The following is a 26,082-nucleotide window of genomic DNA, read 5'->3' on the forward strand; positions in this document are numbered from 1 at the left end:
CTCCTGGTGAGTACTCCTGTGTAACAACTCAGGCCACCTGCCATCCTGTTCCCTGGGGTGCAGAGGTGCTGGGGAAGCAGTCGCTGACTGTCTTGAGAATATAGGTTACCCTTTTCAGCACCCTGGGGTCTAAAAGCTCCTGCAGCTGGGGAAATTTTAACAGCTTGTTTGGACCAAAGATTGGAGAAGGGAGCAACAAGGCTCCCTCCCTCCTGCTCATGGAGTGAAGTGGCCCTTGTCCTGCCCCTCCGCCTTAGGTCTTCCTGCAGTAGAGGCCCTTGATATGAGACCCAAGTTCTGCTCCCAGTTTCCAGAATATTTGTGGAACTCTGGGCTCCCTTTGTGCCCCTTCTGTTTTCCAATGTCCTCTCTCCATGATAGAGCAGGGTCAAGGAAGGGGGAGAGGGTTGGGAATGGAACTAAATCTGGCTTGCACCTTTCCTCTCTCCTGACCACTCTGAAGGACCAAGCCTTTCCTGGTGGGGATAAGAGGGAAGGAGCCCACAGGCCAGGTTCATTGTCACACTGAGCTCTTCTGCCTGTGCCTTCCTACTCGATTTCTGGCCATCTGCAGTCCCTTTCCAGACACCTCCAAAAGATTTTTGCCTGGGGAGGCACTGAAAAGTCCCCAACTCGGGAAAGCACATGAAATCATTCCAGCTCTGGAGCTGTTCAAAATTCCCACTGGTGTTCCCTACTCATGTCCTCACTTCTCTGGTGTGGAGAGAAATTGAAACTGCCTTGGAGCTTAGCGTTGGGAGGTTTTGGGAGGGATGGGTTTCTGCAAAGGGCTTCGGGCTCCGAGACTAAATGGCTAAAGAGGGAGAACCTGGAGCAGACACCCAAGGCCCTCGCTGGGAAGGGCAGAGCGTGCAGACCCAGGCCGTCCTCCGGGGTAGGATCCGAAAAGAGCTTGGGGCCCCACCTGGATCTGGAGAGAGGGAGGAACAACCAATGGGCTGCGCCCGTCCCGTGCGAGCAGCCAATAGGCGGTCGGGGGCGTGTCATCCGAGGCGGTCGGGAGTGGGCATTCGGTCCTGCGGCGCGGTCCCCGGCGCTCGCTGGAGGCTCCGCGATGACTGCTCTGAGCCCGGGCGAGGCCGCCAAGGCGGGCAGGTAAGGGGCTGCGACCCGCGGATCGGGCTCCAGGGCCCAGGGGCCGCCTCGAAGGGACGCTGCCCGGCGGGACCCGGAGGCCGCTGCGCCTCGGCGCGTTCTACCCGCGGGGCAGGCGCTTCCTGGCCCGCCGGAATGCGGGCTTCACTCCAGAGCTGCGCCGCGCGGGCCCTGGCGCTTCCCGGGCTAAGAGGTGTTCGCGCTGGGGCAGGATGTCAGGCTGTAGGCGCTTCGCGCGAGGGGTTCGAACCTGTCGGATGAGGGACATCCAGGCGGTATCAGGGAGGTGGAGGACACCCCCCCCGTCGGGATACCTCCCGTGGTCCACCATCACCCTCCTCCGCCGCCGTCGCTGGGCATTCATTCATTCATTCCCCAGCCATATCGACCCCCAGTCCTGACTGCCCCCCACCCGAGGGCTGGCGCTTCCCTTCTGGCCCCCGAAAGGGTCAGCCTCTCTCTTCCAAACGGGTCTGTAGCGGCGCTCGGTTGCCCGGGAGGCAGCGTGGAGCTGTCCGAGGACAACTCGGCCGCACCCATCCCTCAGGCTCTTCGCCGTCGGGCAGGCTGGGGCCAGTCTCTCAGCCTCGAGATCTGTTCCACAGTCACCCTCGGAGGAAGGAAAGTTCTTGCAGCTGGGCAAGGGGCAGGGAGGCAGGGCAGGCAGGAGGTGATATTTCAGGTGGCACCAAGAATTGTGGCCTCTGCCCCATGAAGTCTTGGGGCCCTGCAGGTAGGATTATTTGTGGAAGACAGAGCCAGTGGATGAAGCTGTAAGTTCCTGCCCTTGCCCCAGTCCCAAAGCCCACAGCCTGAGCTCTGAAGGCTGGCCATCTAGCACTGGGGCAGATAGGGTGAATGTGGTGTGAGCCCAGTGCCCAGTCCACACAAGTACATGGAACTGGTGGAATGTTTTTTTTGTTTGTTTGTTTTTTTAAGAAGATGTTGGGGGTAGGAGTTTATTTATTTATTTATTTTTGTTGTGTTGGGTCTTTGTTTCTATGCGAGGGCTTTCTCTAGCTGTGGCAAGCGGGGGCCACTCTTCATTGCGGTGCGCGGGCCTCTCACTATCGCGGCCTCTCTTTTTGCAGAGCACAGGCTCCAGACGCGCAGGCTCAGTAGTTGTGGCTCACGGGCCTAGTTGCTCCGCGGCATGTGGGATCCTCCCAGACCAGGGCTCGAACCCGTGTCCCCTGCATTAGCAGGCAGATTCTCAACTACTCCGCCACCAGGGAAGCCCCCTGGTGGAATGTTTAAGGGCTCCCTCTGTCCTGTCTTCAAAGAGGCTGGTGAGGCCCTACCCCACTGGCATTTGCCCTTCTTTGCTTTGCTTGCCCCACTCATCCTTGCAGGAATCAGGCTCCTAGGGAATGAGAGAATGTCCTGACAATCCGTGATGGCTTTGCCCCAGTGTACACCCCCTAGCTGGCTCTGAAGTCCAGTTCCTTTCAGAGCGAAGACTTATGGGGTTGCAGGGAGAGGTGGCATAGAGGGTGTCCTTCCCATCCTGCAGTGAGGGGGCCAGTATTCTCCTTCCGCAGTCCTCTGACCACGCTGACAGACACTCTCAGGTCTGAGGTTATGGTTTGACAGGACCCGTTAAGCAGTGCACATCTCTGGGGCAAATGGGCAGATCTAGAGCGCAGAAGCTGACAGAAGCTGCTCCTGAGTTTCCAGGAGCATTTCTGCTGGGGCCAAATCCAAGTTCTCCTTCCTGACTTGCCTTTGGGAGAATTTTCTGAATAGCCTAGAGGGGACAGCCCAGGTCCTATCCATGCCTTGATGTTACTGGTTGCTTTGAAATTTCTGAGCTTAGGCGAGTCTTCAAAGCCTTAGTGCAGACCAGAAGGATCTGTGTGCCAACCCATCCACCTAGGATGACCCCCTGAGGCTGAGGTCAGCAGTACTCAAGATGGGCTATGCCAGCCAGCCTCCCTGAACCTCCTCCACGTGCCTGTGCTTGGGTGGGCCCCCCTAGTCCTTAACCTGGTTAAGTCGTGGCTTTGGCCCTTGAATGCCACATACCATACTTATCAGACCAGCATAAAGAGCCTGTCTCATAAGAAGTTCCTATTTTGCTGTGACCTGGGACAAGTCCCCTCTCTGGGCCTGCTTTGCCGTCATAAGGTAAGGAGGTTGGATTGTAGGCTCCTTAAAGGCCTTCTCCATGCAGCCATTCAGTGACTCTGCTAACTAGCCTGGTTTCCACCTTGATTTCTGAAGGTATTTTATCTCTTTACATAATTACTTCGTTGCTATGACTACCTATGGACAGCCCATGAAGTCGAGACCCATGCAGCATTCCACTTTGGTGTCGAGTGTCTGAGTCCGGACACCAGAAAATAATTTGCTTTTCTCCTTTCCTGAGAAGTGAAAATAATTCCCCCCAATTCTGCAGCCATCTCTTATGCAAGGGTAAGTTTGGCAAGAAGTCAATCTTGGCCACTGTGCTGCTATTCACCTGGGCCACAGGGCACCAGTCTGTCACCACATGTTATCACCAATCTTTGAAGCTTTGATTAATTCCCCTGCTGTTTACTAACGTAGGAAAGGAAGGAGGAGGGGGAGAGCAGAAGCCCCCGGGGAACGGAGCTTCCTTTGTAATTAAGAAGTACCTGCCTCCCCAGGGAGTCCCTGCCAGCTACAGCATGAAGGAAGGCACTGTTCCCACGAATATAAGCCTCCGCGGGGCAGGCTGGTGTCTCCCTTCTCCCCACTACAACTACACATTTTCATTAGTTTACAAATGCCTGGTCATAATTTAGGACTGGAGTGTTTTAATAACCTGTGGAGGTTGAGCCGATCTTTAAGTCCTTGTCCTAAGTTAGAGTTTCCTCAGATGATGTTTAAAACCACTAGAAAATCACATTGTTAATTTTTAAGTAGGACGTTGGTTTTGGCTGGGACTATTTTTTAAAACTATGAACTAAAGGGGAAAACATAGTTTTTCGAGGCAGGAGCCTGCTGTGTCCCCCTTTGCCTGGCAAAGTAATAAAGCTATCCTAATCTATTTCACCCTCAAAAAAATATGGACTAAAAAGCATATAAAGAATTAGTTTAAATCAAATACAAATTGCTTTTCCTTCTGACGTGTTGACCTGGCACATCATGGTGTATTAAATAATTGTCACAATCATACTGGTATTTCATTTCACTGGTGTCTTGGGGTCATCGTTGGTGGCAGCATGGGTCAGAACAGCAGCATGGGTGGGATGCCTGAGCAAACAGCTGTGACTGGTTGTAAGAATGTTTTTCTCACTCCCTCATGTAAAGAAAAAAAATTAAATATTTCTAATTTATGTTAACATTAATCAAATTATTTGAAACTTGCCCATAATCACCAGGGCCACACAAAATGTTATATTTTAAATAATTTTTGAATTTTGAAGGACTATTCAACAATTTTGTTTTGAAATAACCTGGTGACAATACCTCAGAATCGATATTCATATTCATACTGGGCTTCTTTGATTACCAAACAAGTTGAAGATGTTTATATATTTAATTGTTAAATCTTTTCGTGGTGGAGAATTTCAAACACATACACAGGAAGAGTAGTATAGTAAGCAGCATGTGCCCATCACCCAGCTTCAACAGTTTTCAAGTCATGGGCCTCCCTTCTCCCTCCCTCCTGGATTATTTTGAAGCAAATCTAAGATATATTATTTCACCCACAATTATTTCCGTGTATACCTATAAAAGATAAGGTCTTTTAAAAATATAACTACAATACCATTTTCACACCTGAAAAGTAACAATAACTTCTTAAAATCATCAGGTAGCTAGGCGGCAACGTTCCCACATCATCTAGTAAATGTTTTTGTGCCATTTTAAAAACTTTTATGAGGATCCAAATGAGTTTTATACAATTGGCTGAAACATTGAATCTATATACCTGTGTCTCTAGTAGTCTCTTGTAATGTATAAATTCCCCTTCTATTTCTTCTTTTTTCCTTGCAACTTATTTGTCGGAAAAAATCTTTTTTTTTTTTTTTCCTATACCATTGCCCAGTTTGCTGGTGCTGTTTAAAAATGTTCCTCTGACTCCTGTATCTCCTATAGATTGGCAGCTGGATCTAGACATTGATCAGATTCAGGAGGTACTGAACACTTGAGGAAACACATAAGGTCTGGTTATTTCTCTTTGGGGCATGTTAACAGCCATTGATGATTATTTCATGTAAACCCATTATTTCATTAGGGATTGCAAAATGGTATTACCCCAATTCTGTCACTCTTTCATTATTTATTAGCTTGAATATTTCTATAAGAGAAATGTCCCTTCTTCAACTATTTGGTTACCCCAATACTAGAAAGGGAGAATAAATCCTCAGCTCTTTCCTTTTATTTACAGGTTTTCAAAATAATGAGATGGGTCTCTAGTAATCACCAAAGGTGACCAATGAGTCATTTTGGTATTATTATGATCTCATGGATTTAAACATATTTGATGTGTTTTAGCTCACTGTAGACATTATTCTTATTGATGCTCAAATTGTCCCATCTTGCTCTATCTTCAGGTTGGCTCCTGAATACTTGTGCCATCACCACAGTCTTTTTTTTTTTTTTTTTTTTTTGCGGTACACGGGCCTCTCACTGCTGTGGCCTCTCCCGTTGCGGAGCACAGGCTCCGGACGCGCAGGCTCAGCGGCCATGGCTCACGGGCCTAGCCGCTCCGCGGCATGTGGGATCCTCCCAGACCGGGGCACAAACCCGCGTCCCCTGCATCGGCAGGCGGATTCTCAACCACTGTGCCACCAGGGAAGCCCCCATCACAGTCTTTGATGGCTTCCTTGCTTTCTGGTATGATTAGATATTTTAGGCCCATTTGTGTATTTCCTGCCCCAAATCTGGAATCAGCCGTTTCTCTAAGGAACACTGGTTCCCTTTTGGGAAATTGCATGACCATAATCTAAGCACCAGGGGTGTTCATTGCTAGCTGGGTATTTATTTTTTTTAAAGTAATCAGTTTTCAAGTTTATCTTTTAAACCCATTTGATTGCTGATCAAATTAAAGTTGTATTTCCTATCATTTTGGGAGTCATAGGCTATATTAAAAATATAGCACAGCAAAGTGACTCAGCCATACACACACATGTATCCATGAAGAAACTTTAAATTATACTTGGCAGTTGTTTTAATAATCTCTCGCTCTCTCTCATTTTACATAATGAGAATTGAAGCCCGCAGGAATTGGCATACTGTGGTCAGCAGGCCAAATCCTGCCCATTGTCTGTTTTTGTAAATAGGGTCTTACAGTCATGCCCATTTAAAAAAAAAAAAAATCTAATGAAAGTGAAATATTCTCTTTCCAGAGACATGTTCCTTTGTTCAGACACAACAGTTTTGCCCCAAATTCCAGGAGTTCACAGACCTTCCCTGCAACCCTTGCCTGGATTCCACGGTCCATTAGACTGTCAACTGGGGTCCATAATGATGGAGGAAGACTTGGGAGGACTGGAAATAACCAGTTGGCCTCATGTAAGAGCAGCAAATGGGAAAGCTAATGGGTCTTGCAGTATCAGACCCAGGAGAAGAGAGATTAGGAGTAGTCATTGCAGAGACTCTGCACCGGTCACACCAGCAGTGAAGATCTGGTTTTATCAAGAAAGGAACATGATGTCAAAAGTTTGTTCTTTGGTGAAGGATCAGTAGATAGAGAGAGGTCCATCTGGGTGTTGGAAAGAACTTTCTAATAATCAGAACTTCAGTGACATACCTGATAGATCACAGTTACATGTAGGCGCACGTTTTGAAATGTCTTGTGCCTAATTGCAACTTTACTCTTTTTTCACCCACTTGAATATTTACTTCCTTACACTAAGTTCCTTGATATGGATAACACTGAGTAAGGTTGTTTTATTCCCCCCTTTTAAGTTATTCTCGGTTACATAGTTACTGTGATATAATAATAGGAAGAGCCTGAGCTTTCAGAAAGACCTGGATTCAAATCCTTGCTCCACAAGTTACTGCTGAGTTACTACTGGCTCTGAGCCTCCCTCTCTTCTCTATAAAACAGAGTCACATCTGGCCTACTTCAAAGATTCTCAGGCTGTGTAATGGCCTGGTACACAGTAGATGCTCACCAAAAATGAGTTTCCCTGCAGTTCCTCCGGCTTTGAGAATCTGAGACCAGGTCTCTCTGATGATTCAGAGCCAGCTGTAAGAAAAGCTTGGTCTTTTTTTACTATTCAAGGTGCAAAGTTCATTTTTTAAAAATAAACTTTTTAATCTTTAGATAATTGTAGATTCACATGCAATTGTGTGAAATAATACAAAGATCTCGTGTACATTTCCCCCAGTTTTTCCCAGTGGTAATATCCTGTATAACAATAGCACAACCAGAAAATTGACATTGATATAATCCCTTTGACCTTATTCAGATTTCACCAGTTTCACATGCATTCATTTGTGTGTGTGTGTGTGTGTTTAGTTTTGTACAGTTTTATCACGTGGGAATTTAGCAAAGTTCATTTTTAAAATCAAGGTTTCTTTTTCTGTTGGATTCTGAGGGTTTTCATGTAAGAAGCATGTTTTAGAAATTTGGAATTTAAGAAGTGTCTATTAGTTAACATTGCTGTGCCTTTGGAACAAGTTTTTTTCTTTCTGTGTCTTTCTCCTTTTTTTTCATCCTCTCACCAAATGAAAATAGTTTATTGTGATCATAAAATTTAGGCAAAGTATACTACAGAAAATTATAAAGAAGAAAAGAAACACCTGCAATCCCAACTCAAGGAGGAAAATAATGTTAGAATTTTGGTGAGCATCCTTCCCAATATATTTTATAATACATGCTGTTCTATATAATATTTTTTCCAATGTTCTATAATGCTATCCTTTGTGGTAGACTTATTTTTAATAAGTTTTAAAAAATAATGATAAATATCATTTTAATAGTTACATAGCCTTTCATTCTTTGAATAAACCATAATTTGTTCATGCCCTATTGTTTTTTTCCTCTTCTACAAGTGTAGTGAACTACACTTCAGTGCACATTCTTATACATTTAAATTTGTGTTCAATTATTTCCTAAGAATAAATTGTTAGAAGTGGAATTTGTGGGTCTGTTGAGTATCTACATACAAATGTATGTACGTTTTCACACACTGCCCTCTCACACAGGAGTGTGTGAGACTGCCCATTCAGCAACATGTTGATCAACAGTAGATGTTATTAAACTTTTAAGCCTTTGAAATTTAGTAAGTAAAAATATCCCTTCTATTTTATTTTTAAATATCTTTATTATTTTTGTTGATTTTAAAAGTATTACACCCTGTTATAATAAGTTCAAACAAAACAGAAACTATTGAGAATGAATTCTTCCCTGAGATATAATCACTGTTGTTTGATATAGAACTTTTAATTTTATAAATGGGTTATATCTTGGTTACTTATATATACTTTTCACTAAACAACATATTTTGGACTTTTTTCCATATTAGCACATGCAGCTATACTCTAGTCTTTTAGTAAATTGCATAGGACTCTGTTATATTGATAAAATATTATTTTGGTATTTCCACCTTTTCCTTCATACTTGTTAACTAAAGGAATATAAATTTTTGCCTACTTGTCCATTTATTTCCTTATACCAAGTTCCATGAAATGGAGTTGCAGGATCAAAGGATTTACATTTCTTAAATAATTTGATATATGTTAGAAAGGTTAACTAAGTTTTAAGTCTCATCATGGAAAATAAGAATGCTTATTTTCCACATCCTTTCCACGTCCTGTAATATTGAGCACTATAATTTTTTTAGTGTTTACCAGTAAGATAGGTAATAGAGATATTTCTTTTTTTGTGACTTACCTGTTCATATTCTTTACCCACTTTTCTATTAGATTGTTTACCTTTTTCTTTCTGACTTGGATGAGTCATTATCATTTAAAAACACCAATCCTTTGTTGTTTACATCACCTTTTAAATTTTAATTAATTTATTTATTTTGACCGCATTGCGGTATGTGGGATCTTAGTTCCCTGACCAGGGATGGAACTCATGCCCCTGCAGTGGAAGTGCAGAGTCTTAACCACTGGACAGCCAGGGAAGCCCCCTGCCAGTTTAAATTTTGATGTACAAAGGTTTTTAATTTTTATGCAATTAAATCTTTTATGTGTTCTGGGTTTTATATCTTGCTTAGGAAGACCTTTCTCGGTATGTTAATATTCTCTTCTATTTTATTTTAGTTTTTATTTGACTTAGAAAATATTTGGATGTTTAATCTACCTGGGATTTATTTTTGTGAATGGTGTGAGGTAGCCGGTTGCCCCAAGAACATTTATTGGACAATCTGTTCTTTCCTTACTTATTTGAAACAGCTTCTTTCTTACATACTAAATTCTCAGATACCCATAGATCATCTTCTGGACTCCCCTTATGTTCTGTTGATCTATTCATCTTTTCCTAAACTAGTAAGTATTTTAATTGCTCCAGCTTTGTAGTTTATTCTGACATCTGGTAGGGCAAAGCCCTTGCATGGCATTTGGGATAAATTCGCTTTTTTAAAACTTTCAATCTTCCCACTCAGGAGCAGAGTTTATCTCTCCATTTATTCAAGGCTTCTTTCGTGTCATTTTAAAAATGTCTGTGATTTTCTTCTCATAAATTGCTCTACATTTTAAGAGTTTATTCTTGGGTAACTTATATGTATTGCCATATGAATAGAATCATTTCCCCAAATATATTTTATAACTGTTTATTGCAGGTCTACTGAGAAACTATTGATTTTTATATTGATCTTGTAACCACTAGAATAACAACTCCATGAGAGTGTATTGTGTGTCTATCCTTATCACAGCTCTGCCTAGCCCATGGCCCAAATATAAGAATATCTGGGCCACTTTCTTATGATTTTTTCCAGTTGATGACGTGTCCTCTAGTTAGTTTATGTTACCATCTTTCAAACAATAATCATTGCTTTTTATTGGGGTGGCCAAAAACTTCGGGTTTTTGGTAGGACGGTAGGAAACCCGAACCAACTATTTGGCCAGCCCCAATAACGTATGAACCTTGGATTTCTTTTTCGTGCTTTTGTGCAATGGCTAGAACTTCCAGAACAATGTTGAATAACAGTGGCGAGAGCAGGCATTCCTAGGGGGTTTCCACCAGTTGGACAATCTGGGGTTCTCCCTGGAGGGAGAGGTACCAGGACCCAGTAAGCTCTTTAAGAGTAGGTCATCACCCGGGAATCCGAACCCTTAGACGAGCACGGCTTGGGGGAGCCCGGTTAGCAGAAGCCTGTGGCAGGGCGCGGAGCTGGACCCTCCTGGGACGTCCCAAATCCGGGCCAATACCAGGTTTGGGTCCCGGAAGGGGTGCGGCCCTTTCCAGGGAGCAGAGGTGCCGGCATGGTTGCTGTTTTTCCAATAGCCCTCCAGTCTACGCAAGCTTTTGCTCTTCCGCTTACAGACGCATCGGCCCCCGCCAAGGGGTGGGCAGGGCAGGGCCGGGCCGGGCGGGCTGGCGCGGGGCCCTGCGGTGCTGGAATTCTGGGTGTGACTGCCCTCTCGGCGCCGGGTGGCGCTGGGCTCTCCAGCCCTTCCAAGGGCTGGCGCAGAAAATGGACTTGTGGTTCGCGGGCTGCGGCAGAGATGCGCCAGGGGCGAGGAGCGTCAGGTGAGGATGGCTGGGGAAGGCTGGACCAGGCGGGGAAGCTGCGGGCAAGGGCAGCACCCACTCCCTCCCCGACTGTGGACACCCCGCCCAGGGAATCAGGAGAGGGAGGTACAGTCCCATCCCCCAGAATCTCCGTGGTCTTTCACTGGGAGGAAGGCAGGATCCGAGGTTGGTGGGGCGCTGAGCTGGCCGGTGGCCTGGGCTGCCGGCTGTGCCCGGCAGCATCCTCACTTGTGCTCAGAGGCCTCCCCTCACAGTCCGCCCCTGGGATGCAGTCAGCAGCGTGGGAGAGAGAAAGGAGGGGCACGCCTTTAGCACCCGAGTCTGGATTCAGACCCCCACTAGGGCACCAAAACGGTCCTGGCTAAAGCTGCAGATCCCCTCCTTGTTGCTAAAGTTACTTAGACTGCCTTCCAGTCCTCCCGCTGTTTGGCCTCTCAGCAAACTTCACTGCTTTCCCATTCCTCCTTTTTGAAGTACTCTTTCGTACTTCATGACAACCTATACACCTGGTTGTTTGTTTGTTTGTTTTTTTGCGGTACGCGGGCCTCTCACTGCTGTGGCCTCTCACTGCTGTGGCCTCTCCCGTTGCGGAGCACAGGCTCCGGACGCGCAGGCCCAGTGGCCATGGCTCACGGGCCCAGCCGCTCCGCGGCATGTGGGATCCTCCCGGACCGGGGCACGAACCCGCGTCCCCTGCATCGGCAGGCGGACTCTCAACCACTGTGCCACCAGGGAAGCCCCACACAGTCTTTAAGTGCTGTAATTCTTGAGGTCCCAGGCTACTCTCCTTCCCCTCGCTCTTCCCCATCCTCCTAGTGGAGATATAATTCACACACCATAAAATTCATCCTTTTAAAGTGTGCCGTTCAGTGGCTTTTACTGTATTCACAAAGTTGTGCAACCATCATCACTGTCTAATTCTGGAACAGTTTCATCACCTCCAAAAGAAACTCTATGTGCATTAGTCACTTCCCATTTCCCCTTCCCTCCAGCCCCTGGCAACTACTAATCTACTTTCTGTCTCTGTGGATTTGCCAATTCTGGACATTTCCTGTACGTGGAATCATACGATATGTGGTCTTTTGTAACTGGCTTTTCATTTAGCATAATGTTTTTAAGGTCCATTCATGTTGTAATATGTATCAGTACTTCATTCCTTTGTATGGCTGAATTATGTTCCACTGTATGGGTATACCACGTTTTGCTTATCCATTCATCAGTTGGGTATTTGGGTTGTTTCCATTTTTTGACTATTATGGTAATAATTATCATAATGCTATGAGCATTCCTTTTTTAAAAAACTTAAAAAAATTGAAGTATAGTTGATTTACAATGTTGTGTTAACTTCTGCTGTACAGCAAAGTGGTTCAGTTATACATACATATACATTCTTTTTAATATTCTTTTCCATTATGTTTTGTCACACGATACTGAATATAGTTCCCTGTGCTCTACAGTAGGACCTTGTTGTTTATCCATTCTATATATAATAGTTTGCACCTGCTAATCCCAAACTCCCAATCCATCCCTCCTCCACCCCCTTCCCCTTTAGCAATCACAGGTCTATTCTCTATGTCTGTGAGTCTGTCTCACAGAGAAGTTCATTTGTGTCATATTTTAGACTGCACATATGAGTGATATCATACGGTACCTGTCTTTCTATTTCTGATTTCACTTAGTATGATAATCTCTAGGTCCATCCATGTTACTGCAAGTGGTATTATTTCATTCTTTTTTTATGGCTGAGTAATATTCCATTGTGTATATGTACCACATCTTTACCCATTCATCTGTTGATGGACATTTAGCTTGTTTCCATGTCTTGGCTATTATAAATAGTGCTGCTATGAACATAGGGGCGCATGTGTCCTTTTGAATTGTAGTTTTGTCTGAATATATGCCCAGGAGTGGGATTGCTGGATCATATGGGAATTCTATTTTTAGTTTTTTGAGGAACCTCCATACTGTTTTCCATAGTGGCTGTACCAGTTTACATTCCCATCAACAGTGTAGGAGGGTTCCCTTTGCTATGAGCATTCTTGTACAAGATTTTGTGTGCCCATATATTTTCAGTTTTCTTGGGTATATGTACCTAGGAGGAGAATTGCTGGGTCATATAGTAAACGTTTAACCATTTGAGTAACCACCAAACTGTTTTCCAAAGCAGTTGCACCAATTTACAATCCCACCAGCAGTGTGTGAGGGCTCCAGTTTCTCCTTATCCTCACCAACACCTGATATGAATTACAGTCTCTCGGGGGTGTGAAGTGGTATCCCATTGTGGTTTTGATTTGTATTTCCCTGATGACTAATGATGTTGAGCATCTTTTTGTGTACTTATTGGTCATCTTCTTTGGAAAAATGTTTATTTAAACATTTGCCCATTTTTAGTTGGATTATTTGTCTTTTTATTTTTCAGTTTTGAGTTCTTTAAAAAGATTTTAATTGTGGTTAAGAAAAACACATAACATGAAATTTACCATCTTAACCATTTCTAAGTTCATTTGTACCGTTCAGTAATGTTAAATATACGTATTCATATTGTTGTGCAATCAATCTCCAGAACTTTTTCACCTTGCAAAACTGAAACTCTACACCCGTTAAATAACTCTCCATTCCGCCCCCCTCCTCCAGCCCCTGGCAACCACCATTCTACTTTCTGTTTCTATGAATCTGACTCCTCTAGGTACTTCACATAGGCAGAGTCATACAGCATTTATATTTTTGTGACTGACTTTTTTCACTTAGTATGACATCTGCAAGGTCATAAGAGTTTTTCATATATTCTAGATACTAGTCCCTTATCAGATGCATGATTTACAAATATTTTCTCTCATTCTAGGAGTTTCCTTTTCACCTTCTCAATATCATTAGCAGCACAACATCTTCTAATTTTGATGAAGTTCGATTTATCTATTTTTTCTTCTGTTTCTTGTGCTTTTGGTGTCATAGCTTAGGAGACCATTGCCTAATCCAACAAAGATTTACACAAATGATTTCTTCTAAGAGTCTTAGCTCTCACACCTTTGAGTTATTTTTTGTACATGGTGTGAGATAGGGATCCAGCTTCATTCTTTTGCATGTGGATGTCTAGTTGTCCCCGCACCATTCATTGAAAAGACTATTCTCTCCCCCGTTGAATCAGTCTTGGCACCCTTCTCGATAGCTTCTCTTCCTTATGTACCCACTTTCCCTGGGGGATCTTCCTAGCTCCTGTACCCATCCATGGGCCAATAACTCAGAAGTGTATCCCTTCAGCCTGGACCTTTCTTCTGAGCTCCTTACTCATATGTAACTGGATATCTCCACTTAAATGTTTCTCACACATGTTTAAGACTGAACTCATGATTGTTTCCTTCAAATATGTTCTTTTTCCAGTATATTTTCCTCTCTTTTGTCTCAGCAAAACACAGCAGTATCCTGCTTGCAATCCAGAAATCTAGAGTCAGGTTTGACACTTCTTACCTTATGCCCCACATCCAGTTGATCACCAAGTCCAGGTTGGTTCTACTTGGAAATATATAGTGTGAATCTATCCCTCAACCTCCACCACCACCACTGCCACCAAGTCTGAGACCTCATCTCTTTGCTGGAATACAGTCTCCTAACTGGTCTGTCTCCATGGAAAATTCTAAATATATACCAAAGAGGAGGAGAGTTGTAGGAGGGACCCCCATGTATGCATCACCACTAACTACAATAACCACCAACATCAGGTTGTCCCTATTACATCGGTACTCACCCTGTGCTCCCCCTGCCCCACACCCTTTGGATTACTTTGAAATAAATCTATGTATTAGAGTGATCTGTGACCACGCCCAGGGGTGCCAGCTCAAACGGATGCTGCTCCATACTCTTTAACGTACAAAGTTGACAGTGTATTTCCCCTTTTAAATCCCTTCATTGGTTCCTCATAGCTTTTCTTTTTCTTTTTTTTGTTTTTTACTATAAACAACTTTATTCATGGACTTTCATATAAGTATAAAAGTGATGGATATTAAAATCACACTTTCACATACATTTTCCAGAAAAAGCCAATTCCTGTATATACTGAAAATCAGATATCAAAATCTGGGGGCCCAAAGCCCCCAGAAGAAACCAGTTGCGGGGGTAAGCAGCTATATCTAGTGTCTCCGACTCCATTTCTGCAGCGCAAAAGGCTCCCCCCCGTAGTTGTTTTTTTTGTTTGTTTGTTTGTTTTTTGTGGTACGCGGGCCTCTCTCCGCTGTGGCCTCTCCCGTTGCGGAGCACAGGCTCCGGACGCGCAGGCTCAGCGGCCATGGCTTACGGGACCAGCCGCTCCGCGGCATGTGGGATCCTCCCGGACCAGGACACGAACCCATGTCCCCTGCATCGGCAGGTGGACTCTCAACCACTGTGCCACCAGGGAAGCCCTACCCCCCATAGTTTTTAAGAGAATGACAAAAACCCTTACTGGGGCCCACAAGAGCCTGCATGATCTAGCCCTGCCAACCTCTCCAGCCTCATTGCTCATCACTTCACTACTCACCTCTACCCTCCAGACACAAAGGCTCTGTTTATATTTCTCATACGTGCCACACACATCTGGCCTCAGGGCTTTTGCACATCATAAACCCTCTAATAAACCCTCTACAAGGACCCCTTCCCAGCACCCTCCAATCCTCCCCACCCCGACCCTGCCAGCCCCTCAGTCTGATTAGCATCCATTGGCTATTAGAGCAAATGCTGCTGCTGCTGCTTCGGGGGGGTCTTCCCCACTCTCCATGGGTGACTCAGGACTCCTTGACAGAGGTCCTCCTAGGACGCTGTGCTTTGCCTTCGTAACGTACATTACACAGTTATACTTATGTATCGGTCTCTATAAATATTTGTTTCATGTCTACCTCTCCCACTGGGCATTTTGGGGATAGTAGCGTGCCTTATCCCTCTTCGTATACACAGCACTTACACAGAGCTGAGCGAATACAGGCGTTCAATTGGCATTTGTAGGATGGAGGCAGAGGGGCCGGCAGCCCTCTGAGGGCTTCTGCCAGCCTGTCCTGGGATTGGGGTTTTTCTGACCACGGAGAGCCAGTGGCCATCTGCCCCCTCACCCAGTTCCTGGCTAGGCTTTGTTATTCCCTCAGACAACATTTGCTTTCCCTCCTGGCTTGAGACTTTCTTGCCCCTTTGCAGAGGAGTAACTGAGGCCCAGAAGGGGAGAGTGGCTTCTCCAAGGACCCACAGCAGTGAGAAGTACTTCTAGGCCTGCGTCCTGTCTTCCTGTCCCCACGCCCAGGCTCTTCCAGGACACTGAGTCTGCTCGAGACTGCCTGTGCCCTGACAAGAGCCAGGTGGGTCCCCAAAGCCAGAGTGATTCTGAGGTGGGTGTCCCCGGGTGGTTGGAGTTGGGTATGCTGGATGCTACCCATGGATGGACAGAGCTGACTTGTCCCGGGAGTAGCCACACCTCCAGGCAGCCTTGAGTGGGGGTGAGCATCTGAGGGTGTCTGTGGGCCCTCCCCTCAGCCTGCCGGGCAGAGGGTGGCCCCCAGGAGCACAGGGGTGCTCTGTTTCTTCATGAATGCAAGTCTGTGTTTAGACCTGAATGACCAGCTTCTTGTCTGGAAACAGCCAGGCCCCAAGTGGCCTGCCAAGAAAAAGTGGTCTGTGACCAGGTCCAGGGGTGCCAGCTCTCACAGATGCTGCTCCGGCGGTGGGCACTGTGGGAGGAGGCCAGCAACAGGCAGGTCGCTCTCTGCAGAACCAATTCCCTGCTCCATCGTAGCCGGGGCTTTGTAGGAAATCCTGCGTATCCCCAGGAGCGAAGCTTCCAGGTTTCAGCCATTTGTCCATCTGTCTCCCTGGTGACTGTTGTCACTCTGCAGGTCTCTGAGCTCTGGCCAGGAAGGGGGCAGCAACTGCTGGCCTCGTACCTCTGGTGGAGAGAGAAGAGAGGGTGGGATCCTGAGTATGGTTGGGCCTGAGCTGTGGGAGGACCTCTGGGCCCCAGGGGATAGGACGCAGTCCGTGGATGCCACCCAGGTGTAAAGAGGGCCCTGCCCGCTGCCACTGTCCGAGGGGAAAGGTTCAGTCACGCAGGACATGTATGGAGCTTTGCGGGTGCAGTGGGGGGCCCGGTGGTGTCCCCATCTCTACTTCCCATGGGGAGCTCACCTCTGGGCATCCTTCAAGGGACATGATGGGAGGGTAGGGGGGCAACTCAGCTCTCAGTGGTGTAGGCAGGGATGGGAGGCCCAGCGGGCAAGGCTGTGAGAGCCGGCCCCCTTCCCCAGGGCTGGGCCGTGACCTGTCTCAGATCCTCACAGCGGCCCTGACCATCTGCAGGCCAGAGAAAGGATTCTCCCCATTTTAGAGAGGAGGGAGGAGACTCAGGGGGAGATGCCTGGGGGCCACCCGGAGGGTCAGGGGAGCCAGAGGCAAACTTGAGTGGGTTGTTCTCACTCCAGGCCGCGCCGTGTGTTTTGTGGGGCTCTAGTTCCCTGGCCAGGGACCGAACCCGGGCCCTTGGCGGTGAGAACGCAGAGTCCCAACCTCTGGACCTCCAGGGAATTCCCTTACTCCAAGCCTTATGTTGGTATCCTGAGGCCCCACTACTGCTAAACAGACTACACAGAGGGGTTTTCCACAGGGAGCATTTGTCTCTTCGGTAAACAGTTATGGAGCACTTACTGTATGCCTGAGGTTGTGCGAGGCCCTGGGGTAAGAGATGAATTTGACAGTCTAGGGGGGAGACTGCCGCATCAACAGGTGGTACAGCAAAGGAGGCTATCTGAGCAGAAGTGGGCACAGCGGGGGACGGCTCTGCTCTCCCTGGAGGTACAGGCCGGCCAGGCTTCAGGGAGGAGAGGTCCTGGGGGGTGAGAAAGAGGGGTCCCTACCTCGGGCAGCAGCAGCTTAGCTGAGCAGGGCCCAGGCAGACCTGGGAGGGGGGGCTCCTTAGCGCGGCTCCCGAGGGCAGGAGAAGCGTCAGCCTGAGCACTTTGCTCCCAGATTCTGTCCGCATGAGGAGCAGGGCCTTTCTGGTGTGCTGAGAGCCCAGGCCTGGGTGGGAGGTCAGGGAGAAGGGAAAAGGGGTTGGGGCCCTTTAACCAGGGCTGGTCCACTCAACCAGGCAGCTTGGCTGCCGAGAGTGGGAGATGGGGCCAGCCTTGCCCCTGGCCCTCCCAGCTCCCATTGGATGGGAGGACCCGGGGTTTCTGAGATCCCTGTAGGTAGAAGGAGTTCTTGTTAGCACCAGCGCTCAAAGGGGTCCTTGTTCAGGCTGGATCTAGCCGCCCCCAGAGGGCTGGGCCAGCCCACATCTTCCTAGCAACTAGCTCACCCAGTGTGTTTGGTTCTTGGAGTAAGGGAGATAAAGCCTAGGGGGTTCTGATCTAGGGAACCCCACTTCCCAGAAGGGCTCCCACATGATCATCTCAGCCCAGTAGACACCCCCTCCATTTCCCCTAGTCCCCCTGTACTGGGCCTGTGGGGAGAGCGGGGGCCTGGCCCTGCAGCAGGAGAGCTCTAGGAAAGGGCAGAATTTGGGTCCCTCGAGCGCTCCAGGCACGATAGAAAGAGTGCACACTTTCAGCCAGACTGGATTTTGAATTCGAGCTCCACTGCTTTCCAGTTATGTGGTCAGGAGCAAAGTGCTTTACCTCTGTGGGCCTCAGTTTCCTCATCTGTGATGGGAATGGTGCATCTCTCTTGCATGACTAGAACTGGACTGAGATTAGAGGAGATCATGAGCCAGATCCATTCACCTCCTTCCCCCTGGGGGCTCCATCGTTAATGGGGCCAGACTTGGTCTGAACTTTCTTCAGAGGCTTCTTCCCTTTCTTGGCCCTGAAGGCGCATTGCAGGTATGGTACCCCCAGGTGTGGGTATCAGCCGTCTATGGAGTCCTGGCCCTGCCAGTGAACCCAGCTGAGCCTCCCTTCTTCACCCGTGAGGTGTTAAGTTGTACTACCTGCCCCACTAGTTGCGGCGAGTGGGGGCTACTCTTCGTTGTGGTGCGCGGGCTTCTTATTGCGGTGGCTTCTCTTGCTGCAGAGCATGGGCTCTAGGCAGGCGAGCTTCAGTAGTTGCAGCACTTGGGCTCAGTAGTTGTGGCTTGCGGGCTCTAGGTCGCAGGCTTAGTAGTTATGGCGCACGGCCTTAGTTGCTCCGTGGCATGTGGATCTTCCCGGACCAGGGCTCGAACCCCTGTCCCATGCATTGGCAGGCGGATTCTTAATCACTGCGTCACCAGGGAAGTCCCATCATGTCTTAAAGGACATCACATGTGTGCCCTCGTTTGTGGTCTTCGGGCAAACCAGGTATGGGGGTTTTTGGTCTTGGCTGCAAGGGCCGGGGCATCGGGAGCAGATGGAAAGTCAAGGAGCAGCCGCGGGGAGCAGACCCTCTTCGCTGTCTCCCGGGGCGGGGCTTGGCCCACGGCCCACCTGCTTCTCTCTTCACTCTCTTCCTCATTCTAGACCCAATCTCCAGGTGCACCCAGTCACTCTGGCCCAGGACACCTGCGGCTCTCTCCTGCCTGTTCACTGCCTTTGGCCCGCCTCCTCCACCTCCCGTATTTCCCAGTTAGGATTCATCAGAAAGGGATCCTGATGGGCCAGCTCAGCTTTTCATTCTTTTTTTTTAAATTTTTATTTTAATGTGGACCATCTTAAAGTCTTTATTGAATTTGTTATAATATTGCTTTTTTAAAAATATATTTTGGTTTTTTTTTGGCCGCAAGACATGTGGGATCTTAGGTCTCCGACCAGGGATCGAACCCGCACCCCCTGCATTGGAAGGCAAAGTCCTAACCACTGGACCGCCAGGGAAGTCCCTCAGCTTTTCATTCTAAAGAGGGCGCTGGTCAGCTTGCGGGTGGCTTTGCTTGGGTCTGGAGCACCCCCGTGGTTCTATCCTGTAGCCCGGGTCATCTGTACAAACTGGGTCTCCACATTCCCTGTCATTTCAAAGCTGCCACAGGTAGTAAAGGGAAACGAAGCATATTCCTGGCCCAGGGGTTCTCAGACCAGCTCCTGGGAAGTAGGGATCGTGACTAGGCTGAGCACCTGCCCCACCCTGAGTCCTTTGCCAGGGCTGCTGAGCAGGACAGACGGATTGGGGCCCAGCATGTGGCCCCCAACTCGGAGCCACACGCCCTTACACTCAGTATGGAATTCAGTTATGGGATTCTCTCCCCTTCCCTAATGGGTGGAAAAGGTGAAACTTGTCCTTGTTGTCCTAGATATGGATTATCAGCTTAAAAAAATAAAAAGTGAGGTGCAGCCTCTATGTAAGAAATAATAGAGTTATTTTTTTGCAAAAGGAGATTGCCTTTCCACTTCAAGTTTCAGTGTATTGACGACGAGCCTGACTCTGTCCACGTTATTCCAGTTTCCCTTGGGGAGAGGTCTTGTCAGCCATTTTCTGGGCTGTACTTCGGGCCAGTGGCCCTGAGAGAAAGATAGGGGGGGCTCTTGGGCAGGACACAGTGTGGTTCAGGGCTGGATGCTGCCACACGGGAGGGCTGGCCTTACTTCCTTGACAAAACTCAGGAAATGAACTCTGCGACCTTAACAGATGAAGGAAATCTCTATTAAGAGCGTGATTCCCTGTTTCGCCAAGGATGTTCCTGGAACTCCAGAGGGCCGGGTGAAGGCACAGGAGGGTCTGGAGCCCAGGTGGGAGGACTGGCCTCGGAGACCAGGAGGTATGCGTCTCCCTCTGAGCCCCAAACAAAGGAGGGGTTTAAAATCACCCGAGAGCTTTTAAAAGCCTGAAGCTGAACCTCATGACCCAGCAATACCAACCCTAAGTGTTTACTCATAGAAACGAATACTTGTGTGCACAAGACACAAGGTGCTGAAATGTTTATAGCAACGGTTTTGTAACAGGCAAAAACTGGAAACTCAATAGTAAAATGCCCCTCAACAGTAAGATTAATAAATCAGTTGCAACATGTCCATATAATGGAACTCTAAACATTAGTGAAAATGCAGAGTTTGCAGCCACACACAGCAGTGTGGATGAATCTCACCAGTGTGTTGCCGAGTAAAAGAACACGTACCACATGATTCCATCCACAGAAAGTCCCCGAAGAGGCAAAGACAATCTGTGTTGTTGGAAGTCGCGTAGGTGGTTCTCTTTGACCGGGGGTGGGGGGTTGGGAGTGGGCAGTGAGACTAGAAGGCGTGGGAGGGGCTTCTGGAGGGCAGCTTCTCCGGTATGCACCGTTTGTGAAATGCGTTGCACGGTTCACTTACTTTGTGTGCACTTTTCAATATGTAAAGTACACATCAGTAACAAGTTAAAAATATATAGTTACCTAAATGCTACCCCCAGAGGTTCTGATTTAACTGGTTTGAGAACAGAGCTCAGGGATCATTTTTCTTTGGTTGGTTTTTTGAAAAGCTCTACAGGTGATTCTAGTGTGTACCCGGCAGGCTACCCTTCCGAGTTAACAGGATGGTCTTTTTTCTCTGTGAAGTAGGTGGTGAGCTGTGTGCTGAGATGTAGAGGTGGGGTGGGGTGAGGGAGCCTGGGGGAATCTGGAGGCGCCCCAAGGTCTAGGCTGCTGAGCCCCAGTGGTGGACCTTCCTTCCAGGACACGCGCCCTCAGCTCCCTGTCCCTAGATGGCTCTATTCGCCGTCTCTGGCTTTGCACTCTCAGGGGCCTGCTGCTAAGATGGGTTTTCTTTCTTTTTTTTTGGCCGCTCCACGTGGCTTGCGGGATCTTAGTTCCCCAAGCAGGGACTGAACCCCGCCTGGGCAGTGCCAGCGCGGAGTCCTAACCACTGGACCGCCAGGGAATTCCCTAAGATGTGTTTTCTGTTTGGAAAAGATCTCTCCTTGGAGCTGATTGGGACCTACGTCCTGCAGGAGTGGGGGGAGCTGGCCCTGGCCTTGAGAAGTGACCCACAGGACACTCTAGCATCTCAGGTGTCCACTAGAAGACAACTTGGGAGAGTGTGGACATCCCCCTGGGGGAGGAGACACACCTGAGGGGACCCTCCAGTGACCACAAAGGCCCAGCTGCCTCCGGCTGCCAGGCCTGGCCGAGTTTTCTGCTTCAGCACCAGCCACGGGCACTGCTGCTGCCCGAGGCTTGAGGAGCGAGGGGAGGGGTTGCCCTGTGGTTAGAGAGGGTTCTGGTGGAGGGGCTGGGTAGCGGGTGGGGCTGCGACAGCCCAGTGGGGTGCAGCCAGTGAGCACTGCTGTGGGGCTGGGAGGGGCCCAGCCTGTGCTTTTCCCCAAACACCCCCTCCCATCCCTTCCGAGCCACTTTACCCTTTTCCGTATGTCCTCTGTCTCCCACCTGGGCTCCTCTTTGATCAGTCAGCCGGCGTGGATTGAGTGCCTGGCGCTGCCGGGCCGGGCTGTCTGCCTGCTCCACAGGCCAGGGCTCCCGGAGGGGAGGGCCCATCTGTGGGTGACCCCCCTCCACTCCTGTCCACCACCCCTCCCCTTACTGCTGGGCATCCATCATTCTCTGTGCCTCCTTCACTCTTACTGCCTGGCTTTAAAATTTTTTATTTATTTATTTATTTTTGGCTGCATTGGAACTTCGTTGCTGCGCACGGGCTTTCTCTAGTTGCGGCGAGTGGGGGCTACTCTTCGTTGCGGTGCACGGGCTTCTCATTGCGGTGGCTTCTCTTGTTGCCGAGCACGGGCTCTAGTCGCACAGGCTTCAGTAGTTGTGGCTCGCGGGCTCTAGAGCGCAGGCTGGGTAGTTGTGGCACATGAGCTTAGTTCCTCCGCGGCATGTGTGATCTTCCCGGACCAGGGCTCGAACCTGTGTCCCCTGCACTGGCAGGCGGATTCTTAACCACTGTGCCACCAGGGAAGTCCCTACTACCCGGCTTTTTTTCTCCCCTCCTCCCTCTTGAAGTGTCATCGTGTCCCTTTCTCTGTCTCTCCTTCACTCATTCATTTAGCAAACATTGGGCACCTGCTGTGTGCTGCTGGTACAGAGATGTAGAAGACACACCCCTGGTGGAGCTCAGATGTCTAAACAGACAAGCACACTCTGGGGTGGTAAGGGCTGGAGCAGCAGCGTGAAAGAAGGGACCAGGGACCATAGAGGAGGGATGACCAGCTCTGCATGGCGGAAAGCTGGGAAGGCTTCACAGAGAAGGTGATGCCTGATCTGGGCTTTGAAAGACGACCAGGGAATTCCCCAGGTAGATAAGTATGGCAAGGAATTCCAGGAAGAGCAAACATGCAGGGGTGAAGGGCCGCCGCTGAGCTGCAGGGGTGAGGCTGGAAAGGAAGCAAGGAAGGTCAGGAAGGCCAGGTAGGAGGCAAGAAGGAACTACAGGAGGAAAGTCAGCAGGAGGGGGGCAGGCTCAGATCTGGGCCCCAGGTGGCTCTGTTGGCAGTGTGGGTGTGGGAGAGTGCCAGGTGTGGAAGGGCAAGGCTGGGGGCAGGTGTAGTTAGGAAGCTGTTGCCAGCATCCAGGAAGAGGATGATGGTGGCCTAGGCTTGCCTGCTGTAGCAGGAGTGGAGACAGTAGATGGTACGGTGGGTCGGGTGGTGCCAGGCTCTCGGGGCCTTGGCGGTTGACTGGTTGCAGCGGTGGGGAAGAAGCGTGAGTTGAGGATTCTGGCTTGGGTAACTGTGGAGGTTGGGGCCTTTCAAGGGGAAGCAGGTTTGGGGGGATGATGCTGAGCTCACTTTGATGGATTCGTCTAGATGGCAGGCTCTGCCGCTCTGGAGGGACGAGGTGTCACGTTAGGGATTTATCTACCTGGTGTGGATATTTTGAGCCCGGGGGAGGCATCCAGAGCAGAGTGCATGTGTCAAGTGTCCCATGAAGCTTCGTCTGTGAGGTCCCTAGGAAGCAGCTAGGTCTGGGTCTTCTCTGCACTGCCTCTCTCTCCCTCTCCTAACCTCTCTGTGTCTCCCCTTTCCTTCTTTTTTTTTCCGGCTGTGCTGCTTGGCTTACAGGATCTTAGTTCTCCGACCAGGGATTGAACCCGGGCCCTTGGCTGTGAAAGTGCGGAGTCCTACCACTGGACCACCAGGGAATTCCCTGTGTCTCCCCTTTCCTGATGGGCCTGGCTCCTCTCCCGACGTCTCTCAGTGCTAGCTGCCCATCCCCTCCCTCTCAGCAGCCCCCTGGGCTGGGCAGGCTCATACTGGGTTCATGGGGTGATAAGTTCAGTATTTGTGGAAGGAATGAAGGAATGGGCAGTTAGCCTGAGTTCCCACTTGGGCCAGCAAGGCCTGAGGGCAGGGCAAGCACAAGTTGTGTCCTCTGGATCAGCATCTTGCCTTTGGACCAGGCTCAGCAGAATGAAAGGGCCTCATCTGAGGAATTTTCAAACCTTTTCTACCCCCTTTAATGTCCAGCATACTGAGCCTCCCATGCTCCATCACCCTCATGACAATAATGACATTTTTTTGTGGCTTTGATTGAAAAAATAGATACGGTTTTGAAGACCCTTGATATTAACTCCATAGTCTGCACGTGGAGGTGTGATGGGGCTGGATGGGCAGCGGGTATGGTTCCCAACACACATAGCAAGAGCAACTAGGTTGAGGAAGGCTCTGTGGGAGTGGACAGAGACTGCCGGCAGGGGGCGGGGACCCAGCCTGGCCCCTCACTCTCCAGCGCCCTGCTCTTGCCACCTCCTTCGTCTGGGTCAGGGCCCTGTTGGTCCTTGGGTGGACCCCACCTGCCTGGTTCTGTTGGTGAATTCTCAATGACTATCACCCCAGACCTAGCTTTTCCTCTGACTTTGCTCCCATCTCTTTATTTTTACTCATCTAAACAAATACTATGGGAAAGAAGACGAATCAGTAGAAAGTCTGACTTGAAGGTGATTTTGAAAGCAGTGCATTTCGGCCATAGCCAGGGTCTCTGTACCAACAGCATTATCAGGATGGCTCGGAGGGGCTGATTTTCATCGATGGACATGAAAGATTGGCTTGTGACCATCATGTTCATCACATGAAAAGGGGTTGCTTTGAGTTTGAACATATTTGAGTCATTTACCCCAAGGGACTCCTGTTTTCTTACCGTTATTTTTTTCACGGAGATGCTGTGGGAATCGTGGCAGCCTTTTTTTGTTATTCTCACGGCCCATCTCTCCTCCAACCTCTGTTCTTGATCTCACTTACACTGTCCACACAGTCCTTCCTCAGACATGTCACGTCACGAGTGCCTGCTGCACGCTGGTGGTGCCCCAGGCTCAGGGGCTACGATGTTGCAGGAGGTGTCCTGGAGCCCCTGGAGGTGGGCAGTTAGAGCTCACACACAGGTGCCTGAGAGGGAGCCTGGGGTTCGGGGCTGAGAGCCTGCAGTAGGGCTCATCACTAGGCTGGGGGAGGACTGACGGAAGGCGCCCCTCCCTGAGGTCACATTTGAACCTAAGGATGGGCTGGGTTTAGAATCTATGCAAAGGCGTGATTATCACGCAGGGTTAGATGATGGAAGCCAAGCACGATTATAGTCCCACCCAGCTGGTAAGGCTCAGCTTCCTTTTCTCTGGGAGTCCTGCTGTAACTCTTTCACTCTGTGTGTCCTCTGAGCTCCTGCAGCCCTGACAACTCGTATCACACTTTCCAGTGCCTGAATGACAGGCTCCCTGCCTCTGAAACCATGATCAAGTTCCTCCTTCTTCCTCTTGGGGTCTTGTTTTATCCTTGGTCCCCAGGGCTGGAGTGTGTTCCTTAGAGCGGAGCCCACACCCATCTCCTCCCTGGTGGCCCGGTGGGCTCCTGGGCTGCAGGGTTCAAAGTCTCTAAGGCTCGGTGTTTTGACTTGTACACACTCTGCCTCAGGGGCCTCTCATCCTCAAAGCAAGAAAGAAACAGAGAGATGAAAGAGAGGGATGGGATGGGCCGCACAAAAATTAAACACAAGTACAGCAACAATACCACAGAACTGAAAGGCAAATGGGGGAAGTGTTTGCAAAAATGATAAACTAAGGATTAATCTTCTCAACAAAGAAGGTATACAAATCAATAAGAAAGACATGAAGATCCTTATAGACAATTCACAGATGAAATCCCAGTGGTTAATATGTATTTGGCAAAAATGTTCCACCTGTCAATAAGCAGAAATAGAAATGAAAACAATATATTTTCACCTATCAAATTTGCAAAGGTGAGAAAAAGATAATACCCAGTGTACGGCCTGGATGTAGGGCAACGGGCACCCTCATACAGTGCTGATGGCCATGCTCGTTGGTATAGCACCTGGAAAGCATTTTGGAAGTGGGTCTGAAGATCCTGAGAAATGCTCATCCTCCATCCACAAATTTCACTTCTGAGAATCTAACCAAGGAATGAATAGTGACATGGGGAATTTCTCATGAAATTATGTTAAGCAAAAATAGGGCATACAAATTATATGATATATAATCCCACTTATGTAAATT

General features: G+C 48.6%; 1 protein-coding gene across 3 annotated transcripts in view; it reads left to right on the plus strand.

Moving 5' to 3' along the window:
• The first annotated feature begins 4 nt into the window (after window positions 1–4).
• Window positions 5–26,082, plus strand: part of GRAMD2A (GRAM domain containing 2A) — a 38,867-nt gene continuing 12,789 nt past the window's right edge. For all 3 annotated transcript variants that reach the window (XM_089904232.1, XM_089904226.1, XM_089904223.1), the window contains exon 1: window positions 5–1,116. In XM_089904232.1, the coding sequence (XP_089760358.1) occupies window positions 701–1,116 (416 nt within the window). In that variant the 5' untranslated portion in view covers window positions 5–700. The remainder of the gene's footprint in view (window positions 1,117–26,082) is intronic.

The sequence above is a fragment of the Delphinapterus leucas genome, chromosome 2 (assembly GCF_059928025.1).
Source record: "Delphinapterus leucas isolate spDelLeu-1000000601 "Yukka" chromosome 2, BTC_Dleu_Yukka2, whole genome shotgun sequence".
NCBI classification, from domain to species: domain Eukaryota; kingdom Metazoa; phylum Chordata; class Mammalia; order Artiodactyla; family Monodontidae; genus Delphinapterus; species Delphinapterus leucas.